General features: G+C 44.9%; 2 protein-coding genes across 2 annotated transcripts; both read left to right on the top strand.

Moving 5' to 3' along the window:
• Positions 1-4,325: 4,325 nt before the first annotated feature.
• On the top strand, positions 4,326-8,127 carry LOC141954125 (actin-1-like). The gene is given in 7 exon segments (XM_074893330.1): positions 4,326-4,347; positions 4,983-5,151; positions 7,388-7,459; positions 7,461-7,671; positions 7,673-7,840; positions 7,842-7,919; positions 7,921-8,127. Coding segments are annotated over 7 exon segments (852 nt in total). The 3' UTR covers positions 8,053-8,127.
• A 693-nt stretch (positions 8,128-8,820) lies between these two features.
• ACTRT2 (actin related protein T2) lies at positions 8,821-9,899 on the top strand. Its single transcript, XM_074892997.1, is given in 3 exon segments — positions 8,821-9,310; positions 9,313-9,656; positions 9,658-9,899. Coding segments are annotated over 3 exon segments (990 nt in total). The 5' UTR covers positions 8,821-8,835; the 3' UTR covers positions 9,829-9,899.
• Positions 9,900-25,323: the final 15,424 nt, after the last annotated feature.

The raw sequence follows: 25,323 nt of genomic DNA, 5'->3' as shown, positions 1-25,323 counted from the left end.
ATTGCCTGTCTGTGCTGGTGAAAAAACAATGTTGCTTGCAAGTGCTTCCGCCTTAGAAATCTAAACAGTGTGTTATTTCCCAACAGAAAATTAGTAAGATCATTTAAAGAGAGTTTTCTTGGTTACCAAAATTGTTTGCTGAGAATCCCTGGCTGCCCAGTGCTCTCACACCCCTTTTGAGGTATCAAATTCCTGTTTACAAAAGAAGAACTGGCCCTGCAAACCAAAATGAACGAAATAACTGAGGAACACAACATTGTGAAAGTTGTCTTTAATTTCATCAGTGGTTTAAAATATTTAGAAAGCACAATATAAACATCTTAAGAGCAAGCAGACAGATTTCTCTTGATGTTCAGAATTGTTGGGATTTATAAACAGGCAGTTCTCAGGGTGTGGAACCGATGTTTCAGACTTTCCACCGAAGTTATGTATGCTCATGTCATTACAGCTCTTCCTTCAGCCTAAATTGTTGGCACGGTGTCCCGAAATGTTTCTCATTAGTAAACTTTTCATAACCTCCAAAACTGCAACAACTGTAGAATAAAATGTCCCAGGATGCCAGCTGGAGCTGGCACTTGGCGCGGGGCGCTCCGAGCTGTTTGCTTAGCTGGATTTGAAGGATGTTCCGGACCAGCTAGCAGGACATGTGACTGAGTTTTGACCTAAACCGCTGGCCTGGTTCCAGGGATCCTGCATACTTCATGGGAATGCTTTCCACTTGTCGCTTTCATACCTCAGACACAGCTTTTAACAATTTGCTCGTAAACCCAAGTCCAACAGCCATTGGAATATAGTTAGAGGTAATGGTACTTGGCTATATAAAGTAACAATGAGATTCCAGAGCAGCGCAGTATGTATAATGCTGAATTAACAGTTTTCCAAGGGTAAGAGAGCCCTGCTTTCCTTTTTTTCCATTGTACAGTCTCAAAACTCCCAACAACTCTGATTTCTGGAAGCCAGAGGGCTGGTGTAGACCTTGTCTTTGTACCATCCTCTGGTCCTGAAGTGGTCTGAGCGGGGAGTGCTCTTGCCGCATTACAAAAAGTGTTGCTTTGCTTTTGTTTTCACGTCAAATGTTCGTACTTGTGCTGGTCTTGGGCTGAAAGGCATCAGGTGCAGCCTGGGGTTGTCCATCCAGATGCAGTGAGGTTGCTGCCGTGGCTTTACTGGTGGCCACCGCGGCACAGAGCTGCAGGGACCGAGAAGCAGATTGCGCAGCTCTGTCAGCTGCTCTTCCCTGTCTTCATCCTAAAACTTGCCTTCTTCCTATTAGTATTCCGGGGCAACCTGTGGGAGCTGGAGTTAATTCAGAAAGTGGAGCCACGAGGCCTTGGTTCTGCCATTTCCCCAGGAAAGGTTAATTTGTGGATGAGTGATTGGAGCTCAGCTTAGTGAAACTGATCCCAAGCATTCAGACAATAAAAAAATATAAGTCTTTTCCTGGACTTCTCTTCATTTTCAAATAATCAAGACTATTATTTTAAATATATGAATTTTCAACCAAGACTTTTATTTATGCATAATTTATATAATTTCCTAGGTATAGATCTTATTTTCTTTTCTCCAACATGGAAAATAACATGTGAACTCTGAGTAGTTCTCAGACGCTGAATTCCAAATCGTCTGAATTAAATCTGAATCCCAGTGGGTTCTGCACCTTTCCAGTTGTTCATCACTTGCAGGGTTTATTACATTTTAGATGATACTATTAAATCCAGCCCCCCCTAGAGATACTGGTTAGACTTTGTGAGTCTAAAGAGTAGAACACCATGAACGAGTCCCCAGAGCTGTTCCAATTTAGCAATGCAGTAATTTAAGTTTCCTTTAAAAGGACAATGCATTGCAACTTTTTTAATAATTTCTTTGCAATTTCAATTTCCCTCCCTCCAATATCTTTTACGAATTATAAAATAGATGTATTTTCTCTCAATTTAGATCCTTTTTTTCTATTTAGCAAACATTGATTTTTCTCTCTTCCCCAGTGCTTTTGTTCACTGCCAAAATTAACATGTCTTTTTGGCTTTGCTTTCCAGTGGGTCTGTCTGGGGACGTTCACGGGAGTGGGTCCGGCTCCCTCCGCCCTGGCACTGGTCGGTGCAGCTGCCCACGACGCCACCAAGGAGGTTTGGTGCTGAAAGGGTCTTGGAGCCAGTGCGAGGAGTCCAGGGCTGTCTCGTGTTTTGAAGGGACTTTTATAAGACTGTTCACTTGTAATAGTAGACACTAAAACATAGAGTTTTAAAACGTTTTTGTTTCATGCCATGTGGTGGAGGGCCCAACCTTCCTGGCTCTGAGTTGCTTACTGAAACTTTTTATGGCCCAGAGCCGCAGACGTTGACGAGACGTGTGGTCCCGAGTGACTCGACAGCAGCCACTTCCAAGTGCCTGCTAGCCTGCTGCTCTCAGTAGCCAGGCAGGCAGCTCATTTGACCCTGCTTGGCTAAGCATGACCCCCTGAGAGTGGCAAAGCCCTGCTGCAGGCCTGAACTGGAACCACCGGGCAGCTTCGTGTTCCTCAGAAACTGCAGCCAAGGTGTCCTCACAGGATGGAGAGACCTTGCAAGTTCAGCAGTCCAGCCCTGCTCAAGGGAAGAGCTACCCTAATCGCTTCTCATGGGCAACGGTGTGGACTCCTAAAGCCTTCCCTTGCTGCAGCTTAAGCCCACCTCTACTAGCAGGTGGAGATCTGAGGGAAACCTCCCCCAGCCAAGCTGCTGCCTCAGGGCTGAGCTTCTGGAGCCACCCATCGCTGGGCTGGGCCTTGGCAGCAGTTCTAACACCAAGGCCAGCTGCACGTGCAGGGTTAACTGCTGGGCTTGAGCATGGGAAGCCCACGTTGCAAGTCACAGATCTGCAAGGAAAATTGAAAAGGAGGATTTTGGCCATGTGGTACCCATAAAAATGAATGCAAAAAGTTTCAAAAGTATATGAAATCTGCAGATAGGTATTTTTATGTTTCAGAAGTGTTGAATATTAAAAACCCTCAACAGGAGTTTAAATCAACACAGGCAAATGAGTCAGCAAGAAGATATAAAATCATCAGGAAAGGCTGAGTTTGTTTTAATATGGGGATTACTGTAAACACTAGGAGTGCATGGTAACAATTTGTAGCCCATGTGTTTTGAAATATCATAACTGGTGTCAATAAACACATTAAAATTCAACTTCAAAGAGCTTTGTGGATGTTTGGAGTGTCACGAAGACATTGCAAAATGGGGATTTTAGATGGAAACAAGTATGGGAGCAATCAAACACAGCTCCTATGTGGAGAAAGGGATCTTGTCAAGTTGTTAGAGCTAAGCATCTGTGATGGTGATTATTGCTTCTTACTGGCTAAGAACAGCTCTCAGCCCCTGATTTCTTTCACACTGTCTCCCTTGACTTCCACCCTGACCTGCTTGTTTGTCTCCCCCACCCGTTAGGTCTCACTTCTCAGACCGAATTGCTTTTGAGCAGGACCTGCCCTTTGCGGTTTGTTTCTACGGTCCCCGACAAAGCCCGGCTGATTTCCAGGTACTGTCTCAGTATAAATAATAAATCCACTTTGTGTCTGTACCAGAATGACTTGTGGCACAGAGTGAGTGTTGTCCTCGTGTGCTGACGGGCTGATTTGGTAAAGGCGTCTGTCGTTGCCGCAGCATTTGATGTGCTCGATTCTTCCGTTCACCATGGACGGCCACTCTGGGATTTTAGGGCATGGAGAAGGGCGAGGAGCCTCTTTTCTGTCTTCCCCATGGACAGTTTCAATGGTGGTGTTCTGTACAGAAGATTTTTGTCCTCTTTTCCTCACTTTTTCTCTTGTAATATTTATTTCTGATGCATTTAGATTCACTCCATAAATGCACTCCTATTAGTTACACAAATCATATGCATGCTCCAGGGTGATGGTTCTGTAACTGTGATCTTTCAGCTGTAAAAGCACAGACTTCTAACACTTAAGCTTTAGCACTTTAATAAATCCTTTGGTTTGTTTCTGGGATATCCCAGAAAGTGCTAAATTACTACTGTACGTAAAAAGGCAGTATACTTCTGTTTACACGACTCTCCGCCTTGAGACTCGTGGCCACCACATTCCAGCCTCTTGTTTTTTCTTATTTTCACCTTTTTGATATATTTAATTCATTCCTTCACAGCAACGACAAGTTCCAGTTTAAAATCCACTTGGAAAGCTGCACTGGTAATCCCATCGACAGAGCCACTGTCACAGCGCTCCCAGCCAACAGCCCAACATCTGTCCTCCCCATCCAAAGCAGGCAATGAGGAAACTATAAGCCAAGAAGATAATCAGCATTTTAGAGGGGGTTGTAAACAAAGATGGAGGAGAGATGTGCCACAATAAGGTGGCGGGTATATCTTGACTAAGAAAGCTAAGTTATTTTATGGAGAAATGAATGCCAATTCATCAAGTCCCTGTCAAGTTTTTGAAGGATGAGGATTGGAGCTGTATGTCTGAGATTTCCTAATAATTGTGTTAGCAAAATCAGTTGCATGTAGGAAACTGAGAAAGACTCAGAGTGGAATGAGTTTGAGGAATGAACAAATTCCTTGCAATTGTTCTCTTTTTCTGTGAAACAGAAAAAAAATCATGATTCCATGGGTTTCGTTAAGGGATTCTCTGATGAAGCGTCATTATTTCTGGGGTGTCACCTGTATTTGGTGCACTATATCCCATCGCCTGCACTGTGCCTGCTCAGAATGAGGTTACATCCACAAAACAGTCAGCTGAGGATAACAAGACACACATAAATGCAAAGAAAAAACAGGGAAGATATCAACATAACCTGGCGTAGAGAGGCATGGAGAGAAGCATCTCTCCCTCAGTCTCTGGTCCTACTTGTCTCTCTTCTTGGTAACGCTGTCAAGGTGTGGAAAGACATTTATCCCTGCTGCTACAGATGTTCCAGGTTAGTCAGGCCCTTGGGGTTTATGCGGGTGTACAGGCTAAGAGTTAACCCATCCTTTTCCCTCTTGTTTTTCCCCAGGTAAACTCAGACCTTCCAAAGCTCGTCACCCTTTACTAGGTGCTTTCCAGTCTGGCCTGATTCAGTCAGAACCTCTCCTGAGTTACGTGTTTGTCTCCAGTAGTGCTCGGGCAGAGGGTGGCTGTGGAGAAAGGACAAGCCCTGGCTCGCCTGGGGGATCGCACGGTCGGTAAAGCAAGAAGACACACGTAGGTGAAAGTGTGTGCTCAGCACTGACATGTAACGCGAGCAAGACTGGGCTGTAAACAAGCGTTTAACTATCTATGAATTTTTATAATCCAGTGTCTGTGGGACAGAGCTCATTTATGTTTGGTCTGTTGTGGGAATTTCTGTGTTTCCAACGTGCCCCTCGGTTTCCAGTTCGCGTTCCATCCCGTGAGGAGGGGACAGGCAGTGGATACCATCTAGTCAAGGCGTCAGCGGCGCGTGTGGAATGGATTTGCTCATCTCAGTCCAGTGCCTTTTGTGTCTCCCCGCAGCTGGCAGCCCCTGGCAAACGGCGAAGGCCAAGGACAGGCTGGCGCTCAGAAAATGAGCTATCTTTCCATTCCTGGAGGAGATCGTGTCGTATCGGTGTAAGCTATGCTGCCAGGTGAGCACGAGAAATTTTTGATGTCTCGTATTATCTCATCTATGAGTTCAATTTACAGTACTTCAGCTAACACAAACAGTAATTTCACTTATTGCAAACCCTATAATAACAAAGTGAATTGACACCTGCCCTTTTTAAGGTGATGTATGACAGAACCAATCTGAGGGAACAGATGAGTATTCCAGCGTCTAGGTTAAACTGCCATTTAATAATCACAGTCAATATTCCCTTGTTTTAATACTCAACATCATGTTCAAAACGGAGCCCTGCGCTGTAAGCTGCATGCAGACCACGCAGGATTAAATGGGGCTTCTAGTGTGATGCATATAACAACCTCTTAAATGATTAGGACACCTGTTGACATTAATATAGAAGCATGCATGAAAACAAGTGTGCCACACACTGAAATATATGTACACAAATATTAAGAGGATTAGAGAAATTGCTAAAATGGGTAGAGTAGCATTTAACACAAACATGTCTGGAATCTAAGCAGAATGGAAATAACATACACAGAGCTGATCCCTTGTTAGATGGCTTTTTCTTTTTTTTTCCAGTAGTTCATCTGGGGTATAAATGTCTCTGTACAAGGAGGTCATTTGCTTACACTTAAAATTTCTTTTTAATATATATCTTTGTTTGGAATCTGCCTCTGATTCATAACCACCTTCATTTAGTAGCTGGCACCTTTGCCATGCAAGCTGCAGGAAAAAGTAATTAAATTTAATAGAAGCCACCCTTGCTTTGAAGCTGCCCTGGATTTAGAGCCACAAGGAGAAGCAATTAAACTCTGGCAGCCAAGGATTCAAACCGAAGTTATATAGTGATTTTTTTTTTTTTAAAAAGGAAATTTTCTCTGTAAATGGATTTGGATTATCAGATCTGATTAAATTCAAAGCTATAGAAATTTCCTCCTTTGGGAAATCTTCTCTTGAAGCAAAATTTAAAAAAACCCAACAATTAGATGTGAAATGGGTATCAGTTGTGAAGATCTAGGATATTTTTAATCCTTCTGAACAAACTTCCAAAAAAAAGTTTGTTCTTCTCAACAAAGTGCTGAATGGAAAGGGGAAGCGTGGAAAGAAGACATCTGCATGTCTGTTTATTTGCAGGCAGATCAGCTTGTCAGCAGCCCAGGATATAGATTCATTAGGGGAAGGAATTTCTTTGCACTACAAGGTATTATAAGCATTGTTTAAAACTGTCAGGGTTTTTTAAACCGGCAAGAGGGAGAAATTATTATTTCACTTTTGTGATTTTACCAAAAAATAGCCTTTAAATTAAGTAACAAGGACAGGGAAAAATATTCCATGATGCCATAATCAGTGCCAAACATAGTTCTAACTATTTAAAAATATTTTTAGGAGTTTCCTATAAAGGATCAAAAAGGATTCAGATGAAGAAGGTCTGCTTCCAGTGCAGACGTTATTCAGCAAAGCAAACTGGTAAGTTGGTTAATACTCACGAGGAGGCAAAATTGTCCTAATCTTCACCAACTCTTGGAAATATTTGTAGAGTCTTAGATAAGCCAGAGGCATGTGTGAAAAATGTAATTGTCATGCATGTATTTTGCAATATATGCTTTTCTATTCTGAGAAAAAAAGTGTTCTTAGGCTCATTACAGGGATACATTCGTGGTCCATGATCTGTGGGTCATGTTCGGAGGCTTCGTGGTCTGACTCTGTATGTTGCAGTCCAGGCAACTCTGGCACCCTGTGCCTCGGCCCCTGTTACTGGAGTAGGGACAGAGGGGATGGTGTTACCCCCACTGCCCCCAGATATGAAGATACTGTTTACCCCATGCTGTCTCCAGGCTGCGTATTGCTGGCCGGGATATCACCCAATATTTTACGAAGCTTCTTTTGGAGAGTGGACGCACTTCTGTTAGCTGAAAGGGAAACTGTGAGAGATGTCAAAGAGGAGTTGTGCTACGTAGCTTTACACCCCATCCAAGAAATGAAAACAAAGCCAGGAGGAGTCATGAAAGAATACAGATTGCCTGGCAACGATATCATCCAGATAGGCAACCAGCTCTTTTGTGCAACGGAGTCCCTTTTTGTGCCTGCAAACATTGGAGTTGAAGCTCCTGGTGTGCACAAAATTGATCTTCAACGGCATCGTGAAGTGTGACGTCAACATGTGCAGGAATCTTTATGGCAACATCCTGCTCTCGGGTGGGTCCATGCTCTTCCCTGGCCTGGAGGAGCAGATCCTGAAGGAGATGAAGCTGCAAGTGCCTGCTGGCATGTTTGTGGGGATCATTGCACCCCCCCGAGAGAAAATACTGCGTGTGGACTGGGGCCTCCATCCTCACCTGCCTGACATCGTTCAAACAAATGTGGGTCAACCGTGAGCAATTACAAGGATTTTGGGGCAGAGAACTCATTCAACAGAAAGACTTTTAAGGAGAACGTCAGAGCAGGTGAATGGCTTCCTACAACAACACACGAGCAAGAAACCCTGCTGGGAGCTGACTGACCTAAAAGGTGCTACAGCTGCCTGTGTGTTTAGTGGCTGACAAAACCTGTTTGAAAATAAAACACTGGTAATGAAGATCTTATTGTTTATCATCTGCCTTCCCCTCCGCAGAGTTTACAGGTGTGCACATATCACAGGGATGCACTAACTCCTTAACTGACTCGCAGCCTGCCTTGGAGTCGTACGGGGAGCAGCATACCTCCTCTGCTGGGAGATTCTTCCCTCTAAGGTCTTTGAGATATCTGGGGTTTGTATTCTAAAACTAACTCTCATGTTATTTTTGACCTCATTAAAAATGTTTCCTTTAGAAACCCAGCAAAACCCCAAACAGAACTCAGATATAAATCAATGCAAATGCAATTACTGTAACCGACCCTCCTCTGTGCCTGAGGGTCTGAAAAAATCCATTGATTCTCTGCTGTAATTTATCTGGGAAGCAAGAACACCCAGTTTCACTTCCAAGTACTAGTCCTGAATCAAAATGCTCCACGCTGCTGGCTCCCTGGAGGAAGCAGCGCTGCCAGTGCAGCTGCGGAGGGTTGTGAGGTGCCTTTTCGTGACCGGGGGATCTAGAATGTTCTGCCAATGCTCTGTGCCAGCAGCCACTGCCAGGGACAGCCAGCACCATCCTGTGTGAGATGTCTGACTCCACAGGGAGTGATTTTTGACATCGCACAGTGATTTTTGACATTGGCTGTCAGGTGTAAGCCTGGTCTGTCAGGGGAACAGGCACCCCATTCGGTTATTTCTACTGTTGTGGGATACCCCAAATTCAAACTTGTCATGTCTGGGGTGAGTCATAAGGACTGCTATACTGGGGGAGAAACCCAGTCCAAAAGGGGAATTTTGTCTTTTACTTACCCAATGGAAAATGGGGTAGTTCCATCCTGGGACGACACGGAGAAGATTTGGAGATACCTATATGAACATGAACTCAAAATGAAACCGAGCGAGAGTCCAGCACTGCTGACCCAGACCCCTCTCAATCCTTTGTCCCATTGAGAAAAAACGACTGAGATGATGTTCAAAAGCTGTCAGGTGCCTGCCCTTTTCATGACCCTGCGGGCGCTAACAGCCCTCTATGCCTGTGCCTGCACAACTGGGCTAGCGCTGGGTGGTGGCGATGATGTCACCATCATGATCCCTATCTACAAAGGCCATTACCTCTTCCGTGGCATTACCAGGCTGGATTTTGCAGGCAGAGGTGTAACCAAATAGCTTGCTAGGCTCCTCTCAGAGACCAGGCACTCCTTCGTAAGCAAGCAGAGAGAGAAATTGTCAGGGATATGAAGGAGAAGCTGTGCTATGTTGCTTTAGATCCTAGCCAAAATACGCAGGAAAAGCCTGAAAAACTTACATGCAAGTACATTCTCCCTGACGGAAGGGCTGTCAAGGCAGGAGACCAGCTATTCCAAGCTCCTGAAGTGCTTTCTGTGCCCGCAGAGACAGAAATCCCAAGGCCATGGGTCGGGAGGATGGTCTTTCTGAGCATCGTCAAGTGTCATGAGTATATCCAGTCCAACATCCTAAGGAAAGTGCTGTTATTGGGTGGATCGACTCTTTTCCGAGGTTTCAAGGAGAGGCTTCAGAAGGAGCTCCAGACAGGAGTTCCCAAACACAACTCATGTCAAGGTCAACTTGCCACAAGATCGGATGTACTCCGTGTGGGTTGGTGCTTCCATCCTTGCCAGCTTAAGAACATTTAGGAATGTGTGGGTTACCAGGGAAGACTATAATGAGGTTGGACCAACAGTACTCCAGAGAAAAAGCTTTTGAAAATTCCAGTAGGACCATCCAGGAATTTTTTTTAAGTGCCAATCTGAACAGCTGGAGAGCAGTTAATAAATCAGTACAAAAATAATTGATTTATAGTAAGTGATTTTATAGCTTACTAAAGAAGGGTCCCTTGTGCATTGGGTTGAAGAAAGAGTCCTTGTTCAGAGCATTTTTGCTATCCAAGATGTTGGTTTTAATTCTAGAAACGTGTTGATCCCTGCTAGAACTGCAAACAGTTTGTCAGACTTTTAAACACTTGAGAACAAGCCACCTCCATCCCATGCCCGTGGGGGCTGGCTCCTTGCCATTCACCATAAACTTCCAGAGAGTGGCAAGATGGAGAACACAAGGGCTTGGGGGTGTTGCTGACCCTTCATCATAGCCCTGGAGGACCTCAGAGGGGACTGAACTTCTAAATTTGTTGAAAATAAGTCGATCTGGCTGTTAAAGCAGAGCTCTCGGACCTAGAGTATCTCTGTGCTATCAGCGGCCTTGCCATGTGATTGCTGTGTCACATCACCTAAAACATTGCCTCCGTAGGACTGTCTGTGGGATTTCACTAATATTCTAGCATAAGGACTATGTGAGACTACATTTAGATGATATAATGTTAATTAAAATTAGTAACCTAATCAGAGAGCACAAGGTGAAAGGTATTTAGTTTGGGTTTCTTGTTAGAGGACTCCGGAACAAATGTTTTGATGTCAGGCATCTAAGAGAAGGTGGAGGCACTGGTCCCTACCTGCCACTGATTCTCTTTTGGGAAAAGCTGAATATATTGGGAGAAAGTGTTATTGCTCTACCTGATCACCGAGAGCTAGAAAAAGTGGCAAAATAATCCTGAAAATATTTGCTTAAATTACTAAGCAAATCTGCCTTGCCAAGCTCAATTTTTATCAATAATTCCACCAAATAAGCTTAACTAGGGTAAATATCATGGCTACCTGATTGGATTTCCAAAGTGAACGATGAAATTCGTAAGAAAGGTGTGAATTTTCAGCAGGGAAATTTACATTCAAATAAACAACTTGAAAAATATCCGTTTAGAGAGATCGTGTTTATCCACACCTGCAAATACATGCACTGCATCCAGTCAGGCAACAGAAATCGCATCATAAGTTGTGAAAGTGATTAGCACTATGATTTAGATATTGTTCAGAAATTATTTGAAAAAAAAAACAAACCTCAAGATATACCTGAGAACTTCTTGAATTTGTTCAAGACTAACGTGAAAATAGGAAAAGAGCTGAAATCTGTCTTGTTAATTATTCAGTACTGTGTCTGGCTATTTTCATTCAGCTCCGGAGATGAATCTTCAAACTCATTGATGCCCTCTGCTGCCTTGGGACTGATTAGTCATCTATCACCTCCTCTCGCTGCCCTTTGAAGAATCACAACAGTCTTTTCTGTTTCTACAGGACACTTACAAGTGCTGTGAAGAGAGGCACATCTAACCCTGGGTTCAGTTGTCCACCGAGCCCTGGAGCACTTCCTCAGCAGGGCAAGTGAAAAAATAAAACAGGCTGAAGACCCAGCTGCAGAGGACATGGCAGGGAAGCGGAGGAGGATTTGTGGATGTGTCCAGCAGTAAATACAGCCAGACCCACCTAACCTCATTTTCCCCAATGATCAGAGTGAAAGCATAAAGCAAAGAGACTGGAGAAAAGCACATAGCTTCCCGGCTCCACTTGGGCCCTAAGGCTTCGGAAAGCTGAGATATATGTTACTCCATCAAGTTAATGCAAGTATTCAGAGCACTTCTAGAGCTGTTATGAAATCAGAATCAGCAATCTTGGATCTTTCTTCTATTACAGAATGTTACCTTTTAGCAGCCCACTGGAAATGTGTAAACAAACGAGGTACAACTGTAGACAGTTTAAATATTTTACAGCTCACTGACTTCCATATGAGGAGGGATTTGCAGTAACTTAAGTGTTCAGACTCCTGCTCCAATAATCTAATGCAAATAAAAATGCAAAAAACAGTGTGCTGGAAAGCAGAGGGAACCTGAGTGAACGGTGCAACTCAAGGTTGTTGTCAGGAAGGAGAAAAGCAAAGCAAAGAGCGTGATAACTCTGCAAACCCAGCTGCAGACACAAAACGTGTTTGGAGAGTGACACCTAGCAGAGCTCTGTGTGTGCTTTTAATGAGATTTCACCCTTGCAGAGCAAGATATTGCCTGACGTAATCCAGGATGGATTCATTGATACCAAACTTGTTTTACATCGAGGGACCTGGTTCAGCTCCTCCCAGCTGAAAATCATTCAACAAATCATTATTACAGGTATGTGGCACCCACAGTACTGGTTTGGCCTGGCTGTTTCCATTTACCTCTTCGACATGACTTTGCTCAAGGACACACAACGAGATAGCAGAAGTTGGCACGTGTTCCATGACTCTAGACTTTATATCAGCCTCTTCAGTCTCTTGGTCACCTTGTGTTTCCGTCACTGCACAGGGCACTGGAAATTCATTACTTCATTTATATTTCATTTTTGCTTTGAAGAGGTCTGAGCTTTTAGTCAATTGGGACCTTATTCCCTTGGCCCTCTTGCCATAGAAAATGAATTGCAGGAATCCTTCCTCTGATGTATTTCCACCTATGCTCTACCTGTCCTGTGGATATATAGAGGATTTAAATTGTAAATACCTGATCTTTCTAGCCTCAGGAAAGCAACACTAGTCTGGTGACTATAGGACTGGTTGCAGGGATTAAAGAGGCCTGGATTAATTCTTATATTTACTGATGATTAGTTGTGGAATGAAAAGTTTAATCTTGGGCACATCAGGCATCAGCTCCCACTTATAAACACCCTTCCTTTGTTCCATCCTTTGCTCGTTCTGCAAGCTATTTGGGGTAAGTGCTGTCTCTTGCTTTAAGAGCGCGTATCAGGGCAAAGATCTGGGACTTTGGGGCCACAAGATCAGCAACACAAAATCATTTGAGAAGTTGGCACTGGAATTACATAAAAATCTCAACCTGCTCGTGTGTTGTGGCTTAACCCCAGCCGGCAGCTCAGCCCCCCCAGCTGCTCGCTCACTCCCCCCGGTGGGATGGGGGAGAGAATCAGGAGGGTAAAAGTGAGAAAACTCGTGGGTTGAGATAAAGACAGTTTAATAGGTAAAGCAAAAGGCACACACGCAAGCAAAGCCAAACAAGGAATTCATTCCCCACTCCCCATGGGCAGGCAGGTGCTCAGCCATCCCCAGGAAAGCCGGGCTCCGTCATGCGTAACGGTGACTTGGGCAGACAAACGCCATCACTCTGAACGTCCCCTCCTTCCTTCTTCCTCATATTTATACGCTGGGCGTGACGCCATACGCTATGGAGCATCCCTTGGGTCAGTTGGGGTCAGCTGTCCCGGCCATGTCCCCTCCCAGCCACTTGTGCACCCCCAGCCTGCTCGCTGGTGGGGTGGGGTGAGGAGCAGAAAAGGCCTTGGCTCTGTGCAAGCCCCGCTCAGCAGTAATAAAACATCCCTGTGTTATCAACACTGTTTTCAGCACAAATCCAAAACATAGCCCCATACCAGCTACTGTGAAGAAAATTAACTCTATCCCGGCCAAACCCAGCCCATCCTGGTAATTTTTTCCCTCCCTCCCCAAGTCTCATTTAAGTTTCAATCCAGCAGCAGCTCTTTATTTTCTTTTAAATGTCAAACAATTCATCATTTTGCACTTTCCCCGTTCTCTGTGAATCTAAAGGTTTTATTGGTATGCAGTAATGTCAGCCTGGGACAATGCACACTGATTGCCCAAAACAATGTGGTTCTTGTCACCCTGCCTGTTTTTGGTTGCAAGCTCTCGAGAACTGTACAAGAGCTCTTGCTTCCCCCCGCTCCTCCCTGTTATTATATGCACAGTACAAAGACTGGGTTCAAATATACACTAGACAAATAATTATTATCTTTATTATTCAAATCTCCTGTTCCCTGCCCTCATCCATGCTGAGCTGTGTGAGCACACTGCTGTAAAAGGTGCCCTCGCTCCTGCCTCACAGGTCTCAAGGAGGATGGTGATGGACACCTGGTTCTGAAAGCAGCAGGACAGAGCCTGCCAAGTCCATCTCTTCAGAAGGGGCACAGGGGAGGGCAGGGAGATGAGCCCCTTTGTTCCCCAGACAGGACAATGCTAAGGGCACCGAGGGGCCTGACCTTACAGAAGCTCAGAAACATTCAGGAGTTTGGAAGCTCCCAGCTTTACCACGCCAGGGCTGGTAACCAGGTTTAGCAAGCAAGGCCAGATCCGAATTGTCCAGGTAAGGGAGGTGTGTCTTCACCATCCATGGTCAGAATGAAGTGATGCCAGCAGGCCAGCCTGTGCAGCCTACAAAACCAACAGCAGCTTGGAGGAGCACGGCAGTTGCTGGAGATGCTCGGCAGCGTGGCCGTGCAGAGCAGTAGCTGGCTCGGAGCCCCGGCGCGGCCAGGAACGCCAGGAAGGAGCAGTAAGGCCGAGGGTCTGCAGTAGGCAGACTTTGCAGGGGTGTCCTGCAGAGATGGGGGTGGAAACCACCTCTGCGGACATTTGGAAGTGGCCAGAAAGGGTCACGGCGTTACCAAGGGCAGATCAATCCCAGCCCTGCCGTTGAGCGTGGGCAGCTCCGTCAGTTCATTTCCCGAGCAACTGGCAAGCCCGCCTCATTTCTGCAGCTTTGGAAACATCCAGGTGAGTACCTGAATGTGAGGGATTTGATGTGAAGGAGGTAAGAACATTGCAGCACTTTTCCCAGCGGAGGTGTCGCTACATGGAGTAAGATGTAGCGCTGGGTGAGAGAGGCTCTGTGGTCGTTATACACAGACCCACACGAACACGTGCACCCACACGTACACACACACACACACTGATTTTATTAAGCCATTCCATGCAAGTATTTTATATGTGTATATTCTTTTTTTATTTGGAAAACTTCAGAGTGCTTTTTTTCACACACAGTAAAGTTAGCTTTGCTGAGATTCATTAGTCCCCTTTCCCCCTGTGTGTAAATGGATCTCTCTCAGTTATGCAATGCAAGGGTACACAACCATGAAAAGTGCAGAGGCAGCCAAAAAAAGCATTGTTCTGAACTCGGACGTGTAAAATATTCATATTCAATAATAAAAAATAAAAATACAGCCCTTAATAAAAAATTCACGGCGTAAAATATGCATTGTCGTTCCATCCCCAGGGCTGCAGCAGTTTCCAGACCAACATGTTACATGGGTTTTCACTGCCTTGTTTTACTCGATTAATTCAAAACCAATTCACTCACAGACATCCCAGTATTAGGTGCCTAAATTGATTCTGATTTCTCTAAGGGCACTGTATCTATGACTACAGTAATAGCTGGTAGAAGCTGTGAGAGTTCAAAGCATCCAGCACGTTTGTACGGCGGGGCCGTCCCTGCTCCCGCCGGCACGGCTGCACCTCGGCCGGCCCTGGGCAGGAGAGCTCTTCTGGCACGGTGCTTGGGCCACCTCGGTACCCTTCTTTCTTAAATGAGCAAATTAGCCAACTGCTAACGTGGCTGAGCAGCTCTCCGTAGGAGGGGGAGCACATTTGGAACAAGCTGAGGTGCCTCCGTACAGCACTCGCCCTACACCTGCCGAGCTGCGCACGCAGGGCGTAAGAAAAGAAATAATATCTTCACTGTTTTACCAAAAGGAAACAGAGACAGGTGGAAATAACCGCCTGGCTCAGATCCTGACCAAAGTACGTAGCAGAGCCAGGAATTTAATTCAGATTTTTCTGCATCCCCACGTAGTGCCGTAGCTGCAAGGCCAAACTGCCCCAGTGCGTGCACGTGCGTCCCAAAGGGCGCTGAAGGCAGAACAGGGCAAGGGAGACCGAGACACTGCAGTGGCAGGATGCACAAGTACAGCTGTTTGTTTCTGCTCAGGAACGTGTCATCAGGCAGTAGGTCTGCTAAAGAGACGCAGCACAAGACCCCTGACCCAAACCCAGAGGGGCTGCTGATGTTTTCACCCTGCCCGCTCAGCTGGTTTTAGATCTTGAGTGCGTTGTGCCGCTCTGCTTTGCAAAGGGGGATCCAGGGGCACCAGTGGGCCGAGGGTCTCACCCTGGGCTGTATCACTGTGCCAGCAGAAGCTGCGTTCATTTTGCATGAATTGGGTTTGGCACACTTTGTCTCGTGTCCTTCGTGGCAAAACTGGAACTAAACCACCGATCCCCTGCTTCGATGGGTGTGCTGTGCTGCGTCGGGGCTATGGTGGTCCTGAGAGCCCAGCCGTAGGGGAGAATATTAAAGTGATATTGTAAGTGTTGCCAAAGAGAACTGAGGAACAAGAGGAAAGGTTCTGAACTTAAAATACTGTGTCTGGCACTTAACTTTTATGAAGATATATGGGAGAAAAGAATGAGAAACTCCAAAACAACCAGTGCTTCAGATGTTTCTTTTATCTAAAATATAGCTGGTTAAATGTTTTACATAGGACAGGTCCCAAGGAGTATCAATCAGGGGAGTTAAGCTATGTTTTATAAAGACCTCAAATATAAGTTTTTTACCTCCCACGTTCTCAAGCCAAATACGGGAAAGCCTGTGGGACAATAAGCATGTATGTTACCCGTGTCTTTAATGACCATTCCCACCAAGGTGATTTGGTCTGTGTCCACAGTCGAATACAATGAAAGGGAAGAACAGAAAAAAAATCCTCAGAAAAATCTGATGTTGGAAAAATTGTAACCACAATTGACAGTATGGAAGTACTGAAATGTGCTGTGATGTGGCAGCTGTCAGTCACATTTGAGATTTTTCTGCTTGGTGGAAAAAAAGTGGTAGAAACTGTTCTTTCTCACTGCAAGCTCCAGATACACTTCTAATGGGTGTCAACTTTGAGCCACAGCACTGGGCGTCCTTAAAAGGAAACTGGGAGAATTATCTTCACTGACTTTGAGTATCATTCTCATTTGCCTTTGCCTGTTAATTTTCCAATGGTTTTGGATTAAAAGCATTTTTTCTTCTTGAATTGAGCTCTGCCGCCCGCCAGACAGCGCATCAGGTTTTTTCTTCTTTATTGTCTGTGGCTGCGCAGAGACACGGAGTAGCACAATCAGAAATCTCTCTCTTTTGCAAGACTTCTGACAAATTGTTTTCCTGCCTCTCAAACACTTGCCCACGCTTTCCCCCTTTATATTTTCCAGGACTTTGCGATGGGAATGTGCCGAGCGGCGTGAATCTGGCCGGGAAAGTCAGCCGAGCAGTGGACTCTGTTTGCAGGCCCCAAGAACTTCTGCAGGTTTGCAGCCCCACCCGCCACAGTCATCTTGGGTTTGATTTATTGTGCCTCGTTACGCTACCTGCTTCGTTCTTGTGTCTGAGAAGGGAGGATGTTCTGAGAGTCTTCACGTGGCCGGCTGCACAAAACCACATCCTCGCTATCCCAAAGTTCAGAACATCTGTCTTAATTTGTCTGGTCCTCAGCGCTGCTTTCTTGCAGCCTTTGAGAATTTACTGCTTGTTTTTGCAATGAATCTCTCTCACCAAGAAGAGAGAGGGGAATTTGATGGTGTTAGAAAACATTACGCTCCCTGCGGTTCTCAAGACATCTTGGATCAGATGTAGCCCTGATAATATTAGAGCCTCAGACTAAGCAAGGAACCACTGGTGAGCCACTTAGTCCTTGTAATGCAGATGAGCTGAGAAGATTTGGAAAGATTCAGCTCTTCAGATCCTTTCCTACCCTGACAAATCCAAAGGGAAATACATGTGCTGCCAAAGTTGTTTCTATGGGTCATTCCCGAATTCCTACAGAAAACAGTATTTCTCAGAACAACACAGCAGAACTATTAAACGGTGCTGGTGGTCTGATGACATTCTCTGAAGTACTGTCTTTCAGCCAAAGTAATATATATTTCCTAGAAGCACATGCCCCTAGAGGAAGGAATCATGGACTTTTAAGGTATCCAAGACAATAGTCCAGATGCTGATTTCAGCTATGCTGTTTTAAACCCACTGTATTCAGTGGATTTACTTTAAAACTGTTTGGGTTTTTTTTTTTTTTACTGATGTGAGATCATTATTCCTTTATGAGGGGAAGAATGGATCCCTGCATATCCAGGGTAACTGGATAACCTCCAGCTTGCCCTCCTGGAGGTTTTATTTCCAGATCTGTCACAGGCTTGCTAGGGCAACTCACCAAGATCTGGATTCATCCCATGTAACCTTTACAACTAGAGCAAATAACTTTAAATTTCATTAAAAAGACAAACAGTGGAGAGAGGGAGAGAGAGACTTCACCTGCTTATGAGCTGCTGGGCTTTTATCACTCTCCATTTGCTGAAGAGAGTATTTTTTGGGACTGGGTTCCTCATTTAGTTGTTGTCTTTGTGCATATCAGTGAAGATGAATCTGGGCCTTTGTCTTCCTGAGCCTCAATTCCAGTTGCGTGATACTTAGATGCTGTGGAAAACATTGAAATTTAGAGCATACATTTTCAGAGAGAGTGGTTTTGTTATTAGAAGGTTGTATCTGAAGGCTGGAAGAAGTGAACAGACGAAAATGTTACCTAGGATATTTAGAAGCAGAAACAGATTAAGGCAAAGTAGTTCTTATTTGAGGTGGTGATGTTGTAGGGCTGTGCTGTGTCCTGCCTCGGGCAGACTGGGAATGATATGGAATACATGCTAGCTTTCAGGTGCTCCACTTTGCCTGATGAACTACTCAGAGGCGGTGTCACCATCAGAGATGGAGGGGAAGAGGCAAAATGAGACCTGTAAAGCAAATATATTTAAATAAATGAAACATTATAAAGACTTGGACTCTTTACTTTCTCAGACCCACCAGCTCTAGCGCCTAAATGCCTAACATCCTCCTTACACGCAGCTAATAAGATGTGCAGCTGCCAAGCAGAGCGGCTCTCAGCGAAGTACGGTTTGGGATACCCGAGCAGGTGTTGTCTGAGCTGCCTGCCTTGCCCCTCCCGCGCGGGCAGCCGCGGGGCGAGTGGCTGGCTCGGCTCCTGAGCCACCGCTGTGTGCAGCACCACGTTCTGAGGCGAGCTGGCATCGGTGACGGCTGCCTCAAAAGATCGAGCTGTGACTGCAGAAGGACAGGAACCGTAAGGCTGCCCTGTGGTAAGCCAATATGTTTCACTGAGCATTCCTACGGAAGGCAGCATCTCACCAGATGTAGCCACGGAAAATCCCCAGGTCATCCTGTGTCCTGTTGTTCATCAGTGGAAGGGAACGAACAGATGTTGAGTGCAAAGACTGAAAAGACACGGATGTGCCCAGGTTTGAAGGAAGAAAGTCCTAGGCAAGGTACTAGCGTATATTCTCCTCTGTTTTGCCTTGAATCTTGCACAGTCTGTCGGGAGGGGATACTGGGAGCTGCCACATCACAAGATGGGCCTTTCCAACCTGCATGGAGCCCTCCTGATGCACCGAGGGTTCCCGTGGATGAGAGTCTGTCCCTGCAGATCAAACGAAGGGTGGGGGGTCTTCAGAGCAAAAGGCCCCTTAGAACCACCTGCTATTTTGTCCTCAAGTGAAGAACAGCAGAGCACGCCCATAAATAGAATTAGCTCAGCCCCAAATTACCAGTGTTATGCACTGCAATAACCAGTCTCACGTATCAGGCTGCCTGAGTCATTTAATAGTAGTTCCACCAGTTTGACTGATGTCCAACTGCTTTTATTTTCAGTTTGTGTTTACAGGGAAGTGTCCATGTCATGAGCAACTAAATATGTGAGGATTTTCTTTCAGAAGCCACAGAAGGGATTAAAACCAACAATAATCCATGAAATTACTTCAGAATTTTTTTCTCCTCGAATGTCCTACGGAATTCCCCAACTCCTAACCTGTTCCAATTGGCACCATCACGCACTTGAGCTCTAATATCAGTGGAGTTTGTAATGTTTCCAATTTTTCTGGTGGGGGATTACATGAAACCAAAATAATTCTTTCCATGGGGGATTACATAGCCACTTTTGTTTCTAATATTCCAGCCCGTGAGTGAGGAATTTTTTCTTGCGTACCTGTTTCTTCTTTGGCTATGAGAGCTAGTGTCATTTAGTATATCTAGGCATAAATCCATTTCATTAATTTCATTCCTAATCATTTAATTCCTAAAGGAATCTGATTAAATAGCCTATCATAAGTCCAGTCTTTTTTGGCTGAATGCTCTTGGACTACTAATTTCACATAAATTATATGACACAGTGTTCCCCATTTTAGTGACTGAAATGCATCTGCATAGTTAATTAGATAAAAACTCACCTTGAGGAACTGTCGGCCACTGATGAAAATGACTCATATTTGAGGGGAAAATTGCTACTGGTTTACAAGAATCTGGATCAAGTGTCTATTCTCAAATGTTGGGTTTTTTTTCTGTTCAAGCACCAAAGTGTGCTTCAGGGATTTTTTTTGGCAGGGATTTTAGAGCAGGAAAATAGGAAATGAACTGGAAAATTTGAAGACTACAGCAAACAAGAAAATCCTGGAAGGAACACACTCTATAGATCCACCCTAGCCATTAATAATATGGAAAGATTTCATTAGAAAAAGAGGGGGAAGAGAAAAAGAAAGAATGTACAAGGCAGCAGTGTTAGCATCAGCGAGCACGGGACATCCTCACCGCTCAAACTCACGGACAGGGCTTTTGCTTCTGCCGTTGTGGGCAACAGCCACCGCGTTAAACACGGCACTTCTGAGCAAGCGAATAAACCCCGAGCGCTGTGACACACGGCGAGTGGCTTTTGCAGCAGTTCTGCAGAGGCCAGTTTGCTGGGGATTGTGCAGAGACAAAGGTGCCCAGGTGAGCTGCTTGGAACGCAAACCAGCACACACACACCTCCTCTGCACGCCGACGCGTGGGGACGAGCGCAAGTAGAGTGGCACTGCCGGCGCCGTGGCCATCTGAGGAGGTGATTTGTTCTGATGAGGAAACACCTTCTGCCCCAGCCGGAGGAGCACCTAGCAGGTGGAGCCGCCCCCCAAAGACACTGCTTTATTTAAGGGGCACTGCAAGAGGGCATCGTCTTCACGCTGGCCCCTTCCTCGCCCGCAGCCTCCGCACAGCCAGTCAGTCGCTGTGGAAGGAGCAAACCCTTCAGGAACGCCCCTTGCACAGGTGAGCACCGGGACCTGGCCCCAGCCACCTCCTGGAGCCACGAGCGGGCGACGGCCGCGCTTGGGTTGCAGCGTGGTGCTATCTGCTCCGCTGTGACAGGGCCCGGTGAAGTACAGGGAGCCCGGCAAATTGTTTTGTAAAATGGGAAATAAAGCTCTGTCCCCTTTCACCTCTCTGTAGCACGTACCTGCCACCTCATCACTGCCACCTCCCTCCTGTGTGTGGGCCCTTGAAAGGTTCCCTGGTAGCCAGAAAGCATCCATTACATCAAACACTTCTGTTATTGTAACCTATAAACAGCGTACTGAACTCAATATATTTTTTTCCCAGAAAATTGTTTTGTTCTTCCCTGTAACACACTGGAGGTGATTGTCTGTTCTTTTGTGTCAGTTCTAGGCAAAGTGCACTGCATTAAAACTCCCACCACAGCAAAATAGAGCAGAGCAATTTAAAATCCCTGTTTTTGCCAAAAGTTTTTGCACCATTATGTCACATCCTATACATCAGACTTTGCTGGGAAAGACTTGGGTTTTTTTTTTCAGTGTTCCTGTTCTCTTCTGGAAATAGAAATATCAGCAGGTCAAATGACACTGAGTTATGTTTTACGTATTTCCACAGTATGTATGAGGAAGTTCAGTCTCTATACTTATGAAACATACAGTTATACTACAAATAAAAGAATCTAAGTGTTGGAAATGTCATGTGTATTAAATATAGACCCGTTGGGATGCTTAACAGTTAACTCATCTGTGAGACAGAACTTGTCCTGTTCCAAGTAACTATAAGCACATGAAAAGGGGGGTGAGGGGGTGTTGCTTGAATGACACAAGATGAGCTTCACATATCGCTGGGAATTAGGGGCATCCCACCTAAAATTCATTAATTGTCTGGCTTTAGACTCGGTGAGCTGAGTTGTTTCAACATGTGTGTTTTATCTCTCTTTGTAATGTAATAAATCTCCGTTTTTTAGAAGGTGCAGTAGGAATCTATCCAGTCAGCTGGTGCGCTCAGAACACATCCGTGGCAGCAATTTTATCTCATGCTTCTCAACCACCGACACATGCATGAAGAAATGCACTTTTTGTGCAAAGGTGCCACCCCAGGTGCAGCAGCCGCCCGTGTCTGTCGCTGCCCTTGGAGCGCAGCTCACTACAAAGCAGAGAGGAGCAGTCAGAGCTCTGCACGGGGCTCCCCATCGCCAGCTGACTGCCCAGGTGCTACAGACCCTGGCAAGACCCAGCCTAAGACCTGAGGAACTGAATTGAACCCAGCTGGCTGCACTCACCTTAATTAGAGTACCTTCCTGGAGTCAATTAATTCTATATAGGCATCTCTGAGCTACTTCCTAGAAGGGTCAGTTCTCTGTCAGAGGAGGGTTTGTTGTGTGTGGAGCCCTCTCTGTACTGACTCATGATGCTCTACAGCTTCTCCAAGGTCTGTATCTTCTTCAGCTATTTTGAGTCAGTGAATGGAAGGCTGGTTCACAACTATGGGAAAGAGAATCAGAGCTGCAACAGCAATATATAAGCTGTTTTATATTCTTGTTTTGTGCATCCATATTGTGTGTGTGTGTGTCAGTAAAGTCTACGTGGAAAAGATTGCTCGTGGGTGAGGCACATCAGCAAAGGATTGGATAACCTGCAGCTGTAGCAGGAACCTTTGCAACATCCGTAGTTTGCTCACTGTGTAAAAAGCAAACTCTGCTGCCTCATGAGTTTTAGAGTCCCTACGCTGCTACCACAGAGATTAGGCTGCAATGGGATTTGGGGGGAAGCCACTCTGCTACAAGGAAATGAGCTGTTTGCTTCACCTCCATGGTGCAACATTTCTTACAGATTTGATGGGTTCTGATGTTACCAGTATGGACACCTAATTCCCGTGTCTGGAGAGAAATCTCTTTGCTGCAGAGGAAGAAGAAAAGAGCAGATGCAGACCTTGTAAGTAGGAGAAAACCAGTTTCCCTTCTAGAAAACCTAAAGGATAGGAAGCTTTAAGGCTAAAGGCAAATTAAAGGAAAAGTGGAAACAAGTGGAGCTTAAGAGCGAAGACAGAAAGTGATTTGGGAAACTGCATTACTGCAAGGGCCTCTATCCTCTGCTCTGATTGAAATGCTGGTGCTTCTGGGGTGGAACATGGTGCATATTCAGCAATTCTGAGTAACAGCTTTGGTCAGGAAATTAAGGTGACAGCATCTATTTGAAACATCAAATGAGAAGAATTAGTGGCTGTTGCTAGGCTAACAGGCAAACGCTGCTGGTACGACGGGGTCTCCTGTAGTGCCACCGGATCTCCTGAGCTCGCTTCAGTCACGGTGTTGCAGGTATGTTCAGGTGAATTGCTGGAGACTGTTGGTGTCCCTCTGAACCGGTTATTTTGAAACTTCTGGCTCCTAGTAGGACGTTGTGAGATTTTGGTGAGGAGAAGAGAGAGACCTTGGTGATTTCTGGGCTGAGTAATTACAGAAGACCTTGGGGTTTATCCCCAAAGGGAAGCTGAATAAAGACAAGCAGTTAGGCTCCGATTGCTCTATGGCCATGATAGACCTGACCTGAGTCTATCAAGGAGAGCCAAGTATCTTTCCTCCCCACTCCCCTGCGTAGCCTCCAGTAACACGTGGAAGAGAGCTGAATAATTTGGTGCTGTGTATGCAACAAGATTTGGTATTTCTGCTTGAAGGTCACTGGAGCTGACCTTGGAGCTTTTTGTGATGTCAGAGGGCAAATGGCACCTGAGCCAAGGTCCTGGAGTCCAGGATGAAGGGAAACTGTTGTTGCAATCTGGGCAAGAACTGTCAGGAATTGTCCTTTTCTCTCTGAGAACGCAGCCATGTTTGAACTACGCGTTCATCTGCTTCTATTAAAGAAAAATACAGCTGCTTTCTTGCTGCATTTATTGTTTAATTCATTCATGCTGCTTGTTGGAAACACCATCGTTAAAGTCCTTCTGGGGCATAGTTTGTTTTAAAGAAAACTCTCTGTGGAAAAGACTTTCCTTTAAATTTAGTACAAAAGAAAAGCCCAACTAGTTTTATTTATAGATCAGGGCATGAGAGATTTTCAGTTTTCAAGCTAGCTCTGTATCTCTGTTTCTCCCATAAAAACATGTTTAACATTTTTTCTCATCCTTCCAGAATAAAATTATTTTATTGTGATTTTTTTGTTGTTGTTGTTGAAATGCAGCTGCTTGAGTGACAAAAATGTTGGGTTTACCCATTGAGTAAGCAGTTCTGCAAGTTGTGATTCTGTTCTTGGATGATTTATTCTGGGTTTTGGTTATTCTTCAAAAGATTGTCTCTTGCTTCTGTGAGTTTGTGACAGTTTATATGCCTAAAGTTGTCTGAGTGCTTTCCTGGTCTGTACCATATGGATGATAAATTTTGGGGTGTTCTTAATACAGAAGCATCCAGGATTTCATTGTGCAATATACGCTTGTATGAACAGTGAGAAAATGGCTAAATGGTGAAATGGTCAGGAATATGACTTTCCAACAGCCTGGATGATGAGAAAATAAATGATATTAGTATTATTTCATATGTGTTTAATAGGGGGGGAAATACTAAACTGTGGTTCGCTTGGACAACCAGCAGTGTCTAGGTGAATGACAACACTGAGAACATAAATCTTGGGTTTGATTATTTATTTATAGTAAGATGCAGAGTCTGGAATGGTGGTGTTTAAAGTGATAGTTTTTCCTTTTCTGGTGACAGTGAGGCTGTGATAAACAGGTCCAGCTGTAAAAATTAAAGGCTGAGGTGATTACAATGCAGACATGCTGACCTGCTTTGTGGTCAGAGCTTTCACAAAGCTGAGGGTTAGTCTCAACAAGAACAGCAACTCTTAACTATTTTGAAAAGAAGTCAGGAGACACTGGTCACTTTTTCTCCTGTTGCGATTTCCCTGGGTTTTACAATGTCACAGTCATTCTTTGCACCCTTCCTGTACCCTGCCAGCCCAGGTTTAGTGGTCAAGATACTTGGGAATAAAGTGTTTCATGCCTAGAAGGTTCATTCAGCTGAGCTTTGTGACAAAATAATTTATTAACACTCAAATTCCCTTAAAATGGCAAGTCCTTTTGTGATCTTTAATTGATTCACAGTCTGGGTTGCTTAAGAGTGGAGTTTAAAAGCTGTTAGTAATAATTTTATAGAAAATATGTTCCCCATATGAATGAGCGCTGTCCCCATTGTAAGGCACCCGAGTGGCTGAAGCTGAAAAAGCCTCCTGTTCCTCAGGATGTACTTGCTAAATGCAAGTACTGCTCTTATTTGAGCCATTTAGAATCACTGTATGGGTGATCTCACTCCATTATTTTTAAAGGAACTTCTCAGTTCACTCTATTTAACTTTATACTTCAGAGAAATGAAACTATTTCCCCATCTCATTTATATTGAAGGAACAAAACTCCAGCTGAATGGTAGTCAAGCAACT

This window comes from Strix uralensis, chromosome 23, assembly GCF_047716275.1.
Source record: "Strix uralensis isolate ZFMK-TIS-50842 chromosome 23, bStrUra1, whole genome shotgun sequence".
Classification (NCBI taxonomy): domain Eukaryota; kingdom Metazoa; phylum Chordata; class Aves; order Strigiformes; family Strigidae; genus Strix; species Strix uralensis.
Note: the sequence above shows the minus strand (reverse complement) of the source record. Positions and strands in the feature narration are given on the sequence as shown.